Here is a 14,653-nt window from a genome sequence, read left to right on the forward strand (position 1 = left end):
TTCTCTGGAGACTTGCAAGGCCTGTCTGGGTGCATTCCTCTGTGACCTGAGCTAGATTGTATGGTCCTGCTCTGGCAGGGGGCTTGGGCTCCATGATCTCCTTGGGTCCCTTCCAACCCCTAACATCCTGTGATCCTGTAATCCACAACCTCCCTGGGCAGCCTATTTCAGAGGTTCACCACCCTCATACTGAAGAACTTCTTCCTAAGATCCAGTCTAAATAAATCTAATCTGTCTCAATTTAAAACCATTCCACCTTGTCCTATTGCCAGACACCCTCGTGAAAAATCCCTCTGCAGCCTTCCTGTAGGACCCCTTCAGGTATTGAGAGGCAGCTATAAGATGCTCCTGGAGTCTTCTCTTTTCTAGGCTGAACAACCCCCACTCCCCTCAGCCTATCGTCATAGCAAAGGTGTTCCAGCAGAGTTTGCTTGTGGACAGAGCCTTACAGACTGAGTTCTCCCAGGTTAAACAAAAGGTGCAGTGCCCATAAGAACCAGCCTGTCAGCTTCTGACTGATATCAGAGAGCATTCTGTGTTGACAGATACAGTTAGCTTCATTTTATATAGGAAAATTCATAGCAATCATGCTGTAATGAAAGCCCTTACGCAGGCTAACAAAGGAGCTCAGGTGCTGGCACATGGGGAGGGTTTGGGTGCAGTTTGTGTTAATGTTTTCCTTGGAAATAATACTCAGGTGTATCTTTTTTCCCCCCCACTAGGTCAGAAGGTTTTCGTAAAGTTCCCTACCACTATTACGAGCCAGGAAGAGATGAGTGTGAGGAATACTTCCTGCATGAGAATGCTCCATATGGAGGCCACAGGTTTATCACGGAAAAGAAAGTATTTGCTAAATGGGCCAAGAAGCACACAATAATATTTACACACCCCAACTGGACAGTGTCTTGATACTGGTTTTGTTAACTCTCCTTTAACAGCATATTACAAGAATGTCTCAGTTTACAGTAATTTTGCTTACATCTGGCTGGCCTTTCTCAGCCTGGGTAACACTAAACTAAAATCTAGAAGACAAAGAGGATGATGGTTTGGCTGTTAAGCAAAATTAATCATCTGTGGAAGGCAGACACATTGTTTGTTATTTCTTAGGGGTTTATTCCACACAATGCACTTTATACTTTAACTGGATTTTTACTTCAAGGCAGTAGCAGTCAAAGAGAGATGAGATTTCCTGTATATACAGGTGCACACCAAGAACATGGTGGTTCCTTAAAGCTTGTCCATCACTTTATTAACATAATTATTTATAGCTCATTTGCAGTCCTGCAGCCCTATTTGTGGCCTATTTGTAGAAATTGTCTACAAAAGAAATATAAGGAAAAATAAAGACCTCCAAGGTCTATGAATTAGTAAATTAAAAACTCCACCTAAATACATTAGATGTAGGTGAGCACTTGCCTATACAGTCAAATCAGAGATGAGCTATACATGGTTCTCGAACTGTACATAACTCTTGCATGAGAAGGTATTATTTACTGAAGGTTCCAAATTAACTCCTAACTTCTGAAATGCAGCTTCCTTCTACCCTGGTCCAGTTGCACCAGCTTGGATGACGTTTTTTCTACTTTTTGAGGTCATTGTCCCACAGTTTAGCTTCAGCAGTATGGCACTTAGCAAAGACTGTTTTGCAGCCCATGCTGAACATTTGGCTGTGGTACCTAGCTTGCTGTCAGTGCCCAAACTGGTAGGTGTGAAGTTGTCTCATGAGAATCTTCATTTACTCCACTTGTGCCTTTGAGTTGTTTCGACATCCAAACCCTAGTGTTTTGACATGTATTTCTCATGCAGCCATACTTTATTTCAGATCTCCAGTTTCTCCATCTTTAAAAAGGGATAGTATCTACCTCACAAGGGAACTGTGAGGGTTAATTTAAGTCTACAAAGCACTTTCCTGATGAGAAATGCTACAGAGCATTTATTCTTAACACAGAAACAGTGGTATCTGTCATTTACTCTTGTCTGTTGGGTATTTGAAGAAAGTGACAGCATGTCTGGATCTGATGGCGAATTGTTCTGTGCATCTGCTTTCCTACTGAGAACAATTTGTAGTACTGAGTTCTCTCAGCTTGCATTGCTTCAGATGGAGTTGAAAGGACTCACTGCCTCGCAGTATTATCTGCACATCAAGAGGCAGCTCAAGAATTTTAAAGTATACTCATCTCTAGTTGAAACACATATTTCCAAGCTTACTGCCATGGAAAGTTTTCAACTGCAGCAGGCTCATGTGTAAGATGACCATCGTTCAACTACACACATGAGCTTCATTTAAACTGTATTTAAATTGATGAAATGTGTCCTGTGAATATTTTAACATCTGGAATGTCAGATTCAACACTGTAATAGCCAATACTGTGAACACTTGAAAGAACGATGTGTGGAACATGACACACAGGGTTTACTCACACTACTTTAACCAACAGGAAACTTTGTATGCTTTTGTAAATCATCAAAAGGGGAAAACAAAAAGCTATTTTTACATGTAAGTATTTGTATACTGACTATTTCCTATTGTATATTTGTATATATAAATCTATATTTTATATGTTTGTGGCATATATATTCTCTCATCAGCAGCTGCAACTCTTAGGATGGAGAGGAAATTTCTTCACCATGGTTCCTCCTCCTGATCATTGTTATGTTGTTCTTGTTGGTAGGTGATGCCAGGGTGTCATCTCTCTTACCTCTTCTATTTTCTACAGCAAGTGTAGCTCCCTGATTTTATTTTTATTGTAGCTCAGCTTTTCACTGCTTACTTTGGTGCTGTCAGTGTTCATGATGGCTTTCAGACAAAGGCTGTGGCCATACTTACAACCCCAGATAAAAGTCTGTATTCAGATACAGGCTTCTTGCATGACTTGGTGTCTCACTTTATTTTTTGGAACAGAACAGTAATATTTTCCTACTCCCTGTCCTGATTGATTTCTTGTAAGCTCTTGAGACTGGTATTCTCATTTGCAATGTATTTGTATAATGCCTTGCAGAAGCGGTGCCCAAATTATCTGAAGCCTTCAGACAACACTATAATATGCAAATAATTTAAAGTGGCTGCTTTTTGTCCCTGGGGTTCAAAATTGATTGTAGGCTAATATAGCATGGGACAAAATCAAGAGGGGGAAAGGTCATAAATGAAGAACTGTAGTAGCCAAAAACTATGAGCTAAATTTATTGCCATGTGCACCTTTTGAGTTCAGATGGATGGCTGGAGAGACAGAAAGCTAATAAATTTGTGATGCAGGATTTAAAGAATGCAGGACTAGGGGGAGTGTTCCACACGTAGTGTACAGGGCATCTTGGGACAAAAAGGTAGCTTCCATGCAGGAAGGAGAGCTGAAAGAAGTCAGGTTAAACTTGTACTTAGAAGGGTTTTGGATTAACAAAAAGTTGCTATGAAAGTGCTGTACACACAAATGCAGTTAGGCTGGACAGACTTACATGAGAGGTGTTCTCACGAAGCACAGTCTTTCTCCTGAATGAACGGAGTGTAGGGTTCTGCTCAGACTGAGTTCATGTGCATGTTAGTTTTTAAGCCTGAGAAAGTTTTTAGGATAATTAAGACTTTCAAAATCACCATGAATCTGCCATAAAATAAACTGCTTCATACTGAAGCTCTTTGTAAAGTGCTTGCATGCTGTATGAAACACCTCATGCAAAGGCTAGCTACAGAAAACACAGCTCTAAGAACAGCTAAATGTACAGCAAAATTGAGATTGTCATTAGAGTGTAGCTGTCACAGAGCAAAGTGTTGCTCTCTGCTTGAATTTGTAGTAGGAGCAGAACCACTTTTAGAAACATTGCAGCAGGCTTCATTCACACCAGAGTAAATGAACATCAGTTCCATTATTTAGATGAGCCTGTCCTTCGCATAAAATAAACACATATTTGCATGATTTTCATTATATGAATAAGAAACTGTGACCACTGTGTTAAAGATGATTTTACAAAATCTCTTTAAACTCCACACTGCAACACTGAAGAAAGAATCTTAGTCCTTGGGTGTGTAGTAAGAGACCTTGATGATTCACCTTCTGAGGGCAGTTAAGACATCAGCTGAGAATCATTTATTAATTCTTTAAAGTAAAGCCTACTACAGTTTACCTGAATGTAATCAGGTCCTAATTGCTTATTCACTTGAGCAGTCCTATTTTAATCAACTACTCATGTGTATAAAACAAGCAGGGAGTTTACCTGAGGTTTTCAAAATAGTTCTTCATGTTATTGCTAATAGAGGAGTAGTCACAAATAACTTGGCTTTTTTTTTTTTCCCATCAGTTAGCTAAATAGTCACCAAATGTTTTCTCTTCTATTTTTACCAGCTTTTTAAAATATATTTTCCAAAGGAAAAAAAAATATATAATTAGGCTAGCTGTAGGTTTGCTTTTAATAAATGTTTAATTTTTAATACACATTATGTTTTATGTTATGCTATCTTCTGGTTTAATATTTTTTAAGGGGGAAAAAAAGTTTTAAATAGCAGAAATTTTCACAAGGTAAAAAAAAAAAAAACCTTTTTGATTGGCTAATTACTGATTCACAGGTAATTAACTGAACAATATTTTTTAAAAATGGGTTTTGTTTTTCCAAACAGACACAGCAGATAGATCCCAACATTTTCATCCCCACTAGATGTCCAGATCACATCCCTCTGCTTATACTAAGGCCTCTTCACAAAGAGGAAAAAAGCAGTTTATATACCCAACCAAATTCCCTTTCCATCTGGGTTGGGAGGCTCCATCTGCAGACTGCTCGTATCAGTTACATCAGTTAGCAGGAAGGACTGAGGAAGAGCTCTACATAGGAGCAGATGGTCTTCCAGCTTCTTTAAAATGCTCATAAAAGTGCTCTAAGAGAGGATTAACCATTGATCTCTCCTGGAAGTACTTTAGCAAAGTTTCTACAAATGCCTTTAGCTCCTGTGTAGAACAATTGTCCCATTCTTTCCAGTAGGAATTAGTAGCAATGGCTAAACATGCCCTTTACAGGGAAAAGCATAGGTAGATTTTGTGTGCTGAAAGGTTTCTGTATGAGCAACACCAGAGATGAAGAAGACAGCCTGACTCAAATTATCTGAAGATTCACTGATTTAGGAGTCTCTGAGGGCTCAATTCAAAACTAATGGAAATCACTTAGCAAGCTCATGAGTACACCACCCACCCCAGTAGCACTCCTGGGTGCTAAAGCAAGCAGTGTTTTGTTTGAGAAGTGCCACCTGCAGGCAGTGCTTTGCCTAGTTAATGAAGAGGAGCACTTGAGGGCTGGGGCAGGTGGTCTTTTTCCCACCTGCTTCATGGGCTGGCCAAAGTAGGACCAGACACAAGGACAGCTATAGCAGAGCAGAGATACTCAACCAGAGGATATGTCCAGGTAAGTAAGAATTAAACAATTAATCACTTGTGGTTTATAACTGGATTATGCCTTCAGTAAGTAGCAAATCAGAAGCACTTTGCATATTAATGCTTTTTCAGCATGCGTTTCAGACATAGCATACATCTTCAGTTGTGCTCAAGGAGGTCTGGGGTTTGTTTATTATAAGTCTTAAAGTACCTGAAACAATAAAACTCTGTGTTAGTGCCAAAGGATTGGTCACCCAGGAGCTGTCTGTGGACACTGTGGTGTGCTGTATACAACAGCAAGCAGTGTGTTACCGAGAAGGCCTGGTTTTCCTGGCCGGGCATAGCTCTTGTGAGGAGAAAGTGTTTCGTTTTCAGCACTTGTGTCTTATTCTCTTCTTTCTTTCCTGAGAGGATGCAAAGGAATGTGAGTTAACCTAGAGGAGTGAAGAATGACATGGTGGTTAGCCAGCTATCAGGTTCTTTTTCTGGTCTTCTCTTTCGGCTGTTGTTGTGAGGTGTAGCTAATGACATGGAGAAAAGCTTCTCGTAAACCTCCTGTCGCGTAATCTCCTGAAGTCTCCTGTGTCTGTTCGGAGTGGCAGTTTTCTAGGCAAACCCTTCAGAAAAGGGCTGAAGAAGTGAGAGAGGGTCCCTCAGCACTGAAACAGGGCTGCTGTGAAAGCCATCATAAACTGTATGGCGTATTTGGGTCTGCTCCCCCAGCTTTTATAGACTCCCACCACAGTGACAGCTTAGAGCCCTTTCCAGCCCCACTGGATGAAGTGCATTCTCCAGCTAAATTATGCAGCCTGTGAGCTGCACAGAATATGCCACATCCTCTGCTTCTGCAGGTCTAGGAGAGTGGTGATGCTAACCTGGGGCTGAGGAGTGATGTTTGTTGGAGCAGGGGCACTTGTGATCTTCCTTGTGTCAGTCTCACCTCATGTGCTGAACTTGGTGTCTTTGAATGTGGTGGGAACGATACCACTGGGTTTGGTTACTACTTTCATGACTGATTCACAGAATCACCACTTTACAGGTATCTTAAACAGCTGATTTCATGTCTTTTTTTTGTATTGCTTGCTGCTGTTTCTGTGTTTTCCACAAGATACACAGCTGTCAGCATCTGCCACTGCTGTTCTGATTTACTGGCCCTAAAGAGACTGTAAACTTGAACTAATGCATGTTCTTACCATGTATTATGCATGATAGCATGTTACACATTTTATTCTGGCACTATAATAAATAATGTAAGTTATGTGTAAACTAAGTTTAAGTGACGGAAGTAGTGCTGTTTTCTTTCTCCTATCATATGTTGCTGAGAGCACTTTGCTGGAGCTCTGTAAGTGCCATTCGCAGCTGGCAGCAACCACTGAAACCAGTCAGGACATATTTAGTAAACATGACATTTCTTTTTTTCACTGGAATATCAGAAATAGCTAAACTTGCTTCTGTGAACCTATTCTAGTGCTCACAGGCACAATACTACATTCTGTTACAAGGAAAGCTGACACCGGAGTGTAACTTTGTAGTGACTTCATTGACAAGGAGAGTGTTAAGCAATCACATTATTTTTACATTTATGGGAGCATTTTTTAACAGGAATTGCACATGTAGAAGATTGGCTAAGATGCCTGCAGTTTTTTCGTATTATCACTGCTGAAAATAGCATTTCTGAGGATGGCCAAAGGGAGAAAAAATGTGTTCTCACTGCACTTTTGGCTGTTTGTCTCTCCCCTTCATATACACAGATGCACACATACACACACACGTGTGAAAACAAAGACTGTCTGCCAGTAAAGGTTTTTTACCAAGTAGTGGCAAGTAAGAACAAAAAGACTAATTTACATCAGATAACTGTAGGTTCTAGTGAATCTTGATTCATGACTGCTCTGTGTATTTCCAAAGTTTATGTCTACATTAGTGAGGAGTTAGCTCAGCTGAAACGTAGCTGTACCTTGAAACTCGGTACCAAGGACCTGATCTCCACACCATACACAGTCTCTGGCTTGGTCTCGTGGGTAAGTGCTGCTAGCGATTGGAGCATATCTTTTGGTTTCATCTAAATGGAATCTAGTTCACATCTCCAGGAAAACTCCAGGAAAACTAAAGCTTGTTAAGTGAGGCTGCTGTACTGTACTGGCCCACAGGAAAGTAAAATTTCTGACAGACCATCTTTTGGCTAAGTAGATACCTTTGTTGAGTTTCCCTCACCCCTACTCCTCCCCTCCAGGATCTTTGCATGGGTATTTTTCTGCGTAGGTATTTTTCTTTCAAATCTGTGATCTGATTCCTCCTGTCAGATCATGAGAATCGAGAGCTCTTGACTCTTCCTTAAATTAGCATCCAAACGCTCTCCGTAAGTCAGGAAAGTGTTGTAGAACACAGTAACCCAGCGAGGAAATTTCTTAGCTTGATGAAGAGTTAACTCTGATTCCACTTGTGAGCGTGATTTCATCAGGAACATGCTGGATGCTTGCTAGTGCATACATTGGTTTTATATACTGCATCACACATTGCAGTTTCCTTCTTCATTTTCCCAGAGTATTTTTGCTCTTTTGGGCTTCCAGTTGTATCTGTGTATGTGTGCATATGTATATACAGTGTACAAGCATCTTTCCATTCTCACACAGTTACTACTCTGTGCTGCTAACAGACTCACTTGGAAAGTTCATGTTATGTTATTTATTATGTGTATTCTTTGGTTGCCTTTTTATAACGCTGACAAGTGTATTCATAGTAGATCTCACTGTAGACTTAGGAAACTTTCATACTATTTGTACTTTTAGCTGTTCTGCCCTGTGCTTTCTTGCTATATGCTACTTAGGTTTTCCCCTTCATTTGGAGAATGTGATTCTATGTATGTGCCTGGGTTGTTTTAAAATATGAATAAATGTATACAACTTTCCAGTTGCCTAATATAATTTACTACATATGATGTTGTACTTTTATTATTGTTTATGAGTATGCCATTCTAAAAATAACTGACAGTTCACTGAACTCAAAGAAACAAAATTTCTGCTCTAGAAAGTATTATAACTTGCTACATGCAAACCCGAACTGCCTAAACTGTTTCTTAATTGATTTTACAGACACTTTAAGGCATGTCTCCTAAACATATCCAGTAATGTTGGCTAAACTCAGCCACAAAGCCTACCCTTACAGTAACTCCTGGTTTTGTTTCTCTGTGTTAAAATGCACATTGCACACACACACATGCACACAGAACTGGAGATCTGTAGAAAAGGCACATCGGATCCTATCCATAAAGGGTACACCCTTCAGGCAGTCTCTTCAAGCACAGAGAACTTGCAGAAGTTGTCTCTGAAACCCTTGAGAATGGACCTTCAGCCCATGCTTGGGAGAAGTGTGTAATATTGAAGGTCTGGGGGAGAGATTTCATCTCCTGAAAAGGTGCAGATGTCTACTTTAGAGATTAGAGGAGGACCTACATAACTTCTTTTCTATCAAGCAGAGGACTCCACAGTGTTAAGAGAGGAAAAGATCTCCTCTAGCCTCTAACTAGCCTCTCGTTTTCCTGTTTCGTTGCTCAGCTAAGAACTTAGTTAAAAAGCAACAGTTTTCACTGTGTGAATTTTAGTTTGGGCTGTATGTGCAAAATTAAACATGCATAGGCAAACAGGGTTTGTGAAAGGGCTGGAGATTCCAGGTGTGCTTGTCAGCACTGGCATATAAAATGCAGCAAATGTTAACATCTAATTTTGGGCCAGATTCTGGTACTCAGGTACTCATGGCACAGAGATTTGCTTGTGGAGTCTTCTTCTCTGGAGACATTCAAAACACTCCTGGATGCATTCCTGTGACCTACTCTAGATGATCCTGCTCTGGCAGGAGGGGGTCAGACTCAGTGGTCTTTCCATGTCCCTTCTAACCCCTAACTTTCTGTGATTCCTTCATGAACTGGGCTATTTTGTCAGTCACTGCAAGGAGCGGAAGGAAAAAGATAATTTCTGTGGTATAAAACTGTATAAAGGGAAGAAGTGCTATTCTCATGCTCAGCTTTGAGGGTCCTTCAGATTTGATGTGCTGCCAAGGGGCTTGTTAAGAATTTGTGTGTTATTTTTCAGACATACTCTGAATGTTCCCTTCAGAGCCATTAGAGCGTGAGCTGTGAATGCATATTAACGCTATGATGTAATATGGATTCATTTCACCCTTTTTCCAGGCAGGACAGTTGGGTTTGTACATTGCTCTGAAGTACATTCATGCTTAATACAAGTGGTATAGGAAGTGAATGAGAATTTATTTATTTGTCAGCAAAACAAATAAGTTAAAAATTCATTTAGTTGTTGATCTATCCATCTTAGTCCTTTTCAAACCCTTACAGACTAGCCATCTTATCCTGTTGAAGTGTTGGTTCCTCTGACTTTACATTTGGACCTTGTTTAACTAGTTTACATCAAATCACTCAGTAATTCTTGTCAACTAGTGTCAGTGATCTCCTCTTTTTATTGCCAACTTCTTCCTTAATAAGTCTTCTGCAAACCTTTGGAGTCTCTCCTGAACTGATGACAAAAATGGAAACTGGACTATGCCCAGGAAGCTATCCCAGCAGACTACCTCCTCTGTGATCATTCCCCACTTAAATTCACATTTTGAAATGTCAGTGAACCAGTATTAAATTCATTTAATGTGCGACATGTCACATGTGTATTATCATTGTTTCTTAACTGAAATGTCATGAAAACCACATCAAATGTCATATGGAGTCAAATATATCAACAGTGTTGTGTTTTGCTTGTAGTCACAATGGAAAAAAAAAAAAGCCAGCAAATGCATTTGACAGTGTCTGTGTTCCATATTGTACTTAGATTGGCATTTACCATATTTCTTCTCTTTAATTAGTTAGTAATTGAGTCCCCTGTCAGCCATTCCATTACTGTGCTCCAGATCAATTTCAGACTGACAGGACTGTAATTATCTAGGTCATTAAGTTTATCCTTCTTAAATATTAACACAACATAAGTTTTCCTCCAGCTTTCTGGAACTTTCCCAATTGTTCCAAGACTTGGCAATAAACAGTAATAACAACAGAAGTTCCTTTGTCAGCTTTTTAACAGCCCTTGAATGCAAGTTACCTGAAGTTTCCAATACAAATATTTCTCACTTGGGCAGCTTCTGTTTTTCTTTGAGGGTCTTTTGTTGCCTGGTAGTTCATCATCCTCACAGGGCATCACTAATTTTCTGTCTTTTTCTTAAATACCGAACACAAATACTTATTGAGCACTTCATTCTTGTCTTCATTGCTCTTAACAAATCTTCCACGCTCCAATCTGATAAATAACTGGTAAGCACTGTCAGGATTCCTAATGTATTTGAAGAGTATTGTCCTTAATTCTCTGCCCACAAATTTTTCTTTACAACTTGACTACTTCTGATGGAGAAATTATTTATGTAATTCCTTAATTCTACTCTATATGCAGCATTATCAATTTTGTTTCTTCATTTAATTGATTTACAATTATGTAAGGATTTTCCTTAACCCTTTGAGGTAGATTTTTTTTTTTATATACATAAAGCTTTCTTTCCTAATCTTTTTTTGCTATTAAATACTTGTATTTTCTAGTTATGGATCAGTCCCCTCTTCTAGCTGACTCTTTGTTACAGTAAGCTTCTGTATGGTAAGAAGACTGCCTCATCCATATTACTGTTTGTACTTCATTCTCATTATGTTCATAAAGAGCAATCAAGCTATCATCACTACCATTCAGCACTCTCATCAATTCCCCTGATGTCTTTTAATTATTTGTGAAATGACACCTTGCATAAAATTCTCACAATAGGAGATTTTTCCTTTTTGGTTTAAGAAATGTCCATATATAATGTTCAAAAAACCTGCATTGGTACCAGCATCATGAAACTTCAGGCATATGTCAGGCAGATAGATAATAGGACAGCTTGTTTTGCTCCTACACATTACAGAAGGTGCAAAGACATCCAGTCATACTGCTCTCTTCTGTGATTTGCACACAGCAGCTACTATCCCATCTAATGTTTTTTCTGTTAAGAGTATTGATCCATTGCATTCAAGATCATTTGCTTCTGAGCTACCTGTGTCCTGAAAACAGACTATTCCTTTTCTTACTGTGGAGTTCCACTCTTCTTCCATTTCTTTCTACTTAATCCATTGAAAATAGGTTATAACCATTGATTTTAGTGTTCCAGCTATGCAGTTCTTCCCATCTTGTATCAGTAATACCAGCTATGATGAATTTATAAATAGGTAATTCTGATTCCTTTCCTTTTGACTCAGTTTATTTAGCATTGGTTTACAGAAAATCTATTACTTTCACATCCTTGATTAATTTTGTGACCTTTATTTCATGCCTAATGAGGACTCATATGTGTGGGGTTCTGTTTGGATTTGTTGTTTTCTTTCCATCAGTTGCCCTTTCAGCAATCATTTTTTGCCTCCTCCCTAGCAGGGAGGCTATTTGGCTTTCTACTGTACAGGAGACCACCCGAACAGTACCACCCTTTCACCTGCATCACAACCAGATGCTCTATGTTTAGAATCTGTTTTTTTCTGTCTTGCTTCATTTGTCAGCCAAGGTTAATATCCAAGCAGATCATGCAGGCATTTTTCTTCTTCAGCAACGTTTAGGGCTTGCTGAACTTGTCTAAGATCTGTGAGACAACTCCTATGAAGCAAAATCACTGATGCTTAATGTGTAATCACAGATGTCCAGTCTCAGAAAGCAAGGATCATCTGTTCATCTTAAAGATGTATCTTGAGTTCAGGCTGTGCAGGAACACTGTACTGTTACCTGCTTTTGTTTTGCAAAAAGTCTTTCCAGTGAGGAATCTGGGCTTGTTTAGCCTGGAGAACAGGAGGCTCGGGGGTGACCTCATGGCTGTCTACACCTAACTGAAGGGAGGCTGTAGACAGGTGGGAGTTGGTCTCTTCTGCCAGGCAACCAGCTACAGGACAAGGGGACACAGTCTCAAGTTGTGCCAGAGGACGTATAGGCTGGATGTTAGGAGGAAGTTCTTCCCAGAGAGAGTGATTTGCCGTTGGAATGGGCTGCCCAGGGAGATGGTGCCTGTTCCAGTGTTTCACCACCCTCACTGGAAAGAACTTCTTCCTAACTTGTAGTCTAAATCTCCCCTCTGCCAGTTTAAACCCATTACTCCTTGTTCTGTCATTACAAGACTTTGTAAATAGTTCCTCCTCAGTCCTCCTGTAGGTCCCCTTCAGATACTGGAAGGCTACTACAAGGTCTCCTTGAAGCCTTTTCTTCTTCAGGCTGAAGATCCCCAACTCTCGTAGCCTGTCCTCATAGCAGAACTGCTCCAGACCTTTGATCATCTTCGTGGCCCTCCTCTGGACTTACTTCCAACAGTTTGATGTCCTTCTTGTGTTGGGGGCTCCAGAACTGCACACAGTACTCCGTGTGAGGTCTGACAAGAGCAGAGTAAAGGGGGAGAATCATCTCCCTTGCCCTGCTGGCCACACTGCTCTTGCTGCAGCCCAGCACACAGTTGCTGCCTGGGCTGCACTCACACTGCTGGCTCATGTTGAGCTTTTCATCAACCAAGACTCCCAGGTCCTTCTCCTCAGGGCTGCTGTCAGCCATTCGCCACCCAGCCTGGAGCTGTGCTTGGGATTGCACCAACCCAGGTGCAGGACCTTACACTTGTCCGTGTTGAATGTCATGAGGCTGACCTGGGCCCACCTCTCCAGCCTGTCCAGGTCCCTCTGGATGGATTTCTGCCCTCTAGCAAGTCGACTGTGCCACACAGCTTGGTGTCACCTGCAAACCTGCTGAGGGTGCACTCGATTCCTCCGTCCATATCACTGACAAAGATGTTAACAGCACTGGTGCCAGCGCTGACCTCTGAGGGACACCACTTGGCACTGGTCTCCAGGTGGACATTGTGCTGTTGATCACAATTCTCTGTTTGCAGCCATCCAGCCAATTCCTTATCCAGCAATGCTCCCCCCATCAACTCTGTGTTTTTTCAGTTTGGTGACCAGGATGTCATGTGGGACAGAGTCAAATGTCTTACTCGGGTCCAGGTAAATGATGATGTCTGTTGCCCTTCCCTTATCCAGCATCTCTGTGACGGTTTGGGGGTTACCCCGCCCCCCTACACTTTGTATTTGCCCCAGCTAACTCAGACGGCCTCTGGGAATATAGATGAAGCAATTTATTTACAGCTAGCAGAATTTACAAGCAGCTATTTACAATATATACAGTTATATACAATTATATACAGAAATATACAAAGGATAAACAATACAAAAGCACAACTCCCCTCCCAGAAACCTGAGTCCCCAGGAGGGGCTCTCAAACCATCCCAACACCTCCCCCGGCCCTCTCAACCTTACCCCAGTTCTCAGGAAGAATAGAGGTGCAGCCAAGAGGTTAGGGAGCAAGGTTAGTAGGAGCAAGGTTAATGAGATGTGTCTCGGTCTAAGACAAAAGCAAGAGTGAGAGACAAAATGGAGAAAGTTTTTTTTTCTTCTTCCCAGAGTTCTCAGTGAGACTGTGAGAGAAGTTGACATCAATTGTTTTCATTTCACTGCCCGTTATCTAGTTCTTTTACCAAAACATTCTAGCTTGCTTCAAACTAGCACAATCTCCCATCTCTTCTGTAGATTGGCAGAATTTGGAAACTACAGAGTCCAGATTTTGAGACAACAGGTAGAGTGAGCAGAGGAAACGTCAAAATATGAAACAGATTAAGAACTGGCTTGTTTTGTCAGGAGATTGATCAAAATCTATGTATTTCTATGGGGGAATTATGTGACAATGGGCCAGTAGTGTTCACTGGAAAAAAACAAAATGTACTACCAGTGAATTTCAGATTAACTCTTCTCCTGTCCAGGGGAGAGCTCTCTAAATTAATTGCCTTTGACAGGTGAGGTCTGTCCTCGTCTTGGCACAGGAGATAAGGTAGTGGTTACGACACATCTGGGTAGACTTGCACAGCTTTTTAATTACAACAAAAGCACTTATCACAAATGTCTTGTAAACAGTGTCAACAGAGTCTGGATCACAGCTGCCTGGCCATGGGGTTTGATGGCTTACCTGTTTAATAGATACGGTGAAACATTATACTGCATTCTATGACCAATTTTGCCTTCATCTTATAGTGTCTATAGTTCATCAAGAGCTACTGCTCAGGCCTCGAAATAAGACTAATCAAATCCATTTGGTCTCACATTGCCTCTTTTCGTCAGCACTTCAGAAATGTGTTCAGTTCATTATTCTGACACACCGCAAGTTGCATTGCTTTATCATCTTAGTGACTTGATTGATGAAAGACACTTGATGTAT

The 14,653-nt window shown here is 40.7% G+C and overlaps 2 protein-coding genes across 11 annotated transcripts in view; both read left to right on the forward strand.

Annotated features, from left to right (window-relative positions):
* The window catches only part of ST6GALNAC3 (ST6 N-acetylgalactosaminide alpha-2,6-sialyltransferase 3), a 295,901-nt gene extending 289,283 nt beyond the window's left edge, over positions 1 to 6,618 (forward strand). For 9 of the 10 annotated variants that reach the window (XM_064147848.1, XM_064147851.1, XM_064147847.1 and 6 more), the window contains one exon: positions 723 to 6,618. In XM_064147848.1, coding sequence (XP_064003918.1) covers positions 723 to 909 — 187 coding nt within the window. In that variant the 3' untranslated portion in view covers positions 910 to 6,618. The remainder of the gene's footprint in view (positions 1 to 722) is intronic. The other variant, XR_010303108.1, reaches the window with a different exon arrangement.
* The window catches only part of ST6GALNAC5 (ST6 N-acetylgalactosaminide alpha-2,6-sialyltransferase 5), a 163,827-nt gene continuing 154,486 nt past the window's right edge, over positions 5,313 to 14,653 (forward strand). The window contains exon 1 of the mRNA XM_064147845.1: positions 5,313 to 5,379. The gene's annotated coding sequence lies outside the window, so the exon portion shown is untranslated. The remainder of the gene's footprint in view (positions 5,380 to 14,653) is intronic.

The sequence above is a fragment of the Pogoniulus pusillus genome, chromosome 8 (assembly GCF_015220805.1).
Source record: "Pogoniulus pusillus isolate bPogPus1 chromosome 8, bPogPus1.pri, whole genome shotgun sequence".
Taxonomy (NCBI): domain Eukaryota; kingdom Metazoa; phylum Chordata; class Aves; order Piciformes; family Lybiidae; genus Pogoniulus; species Pogoniulus pusillus.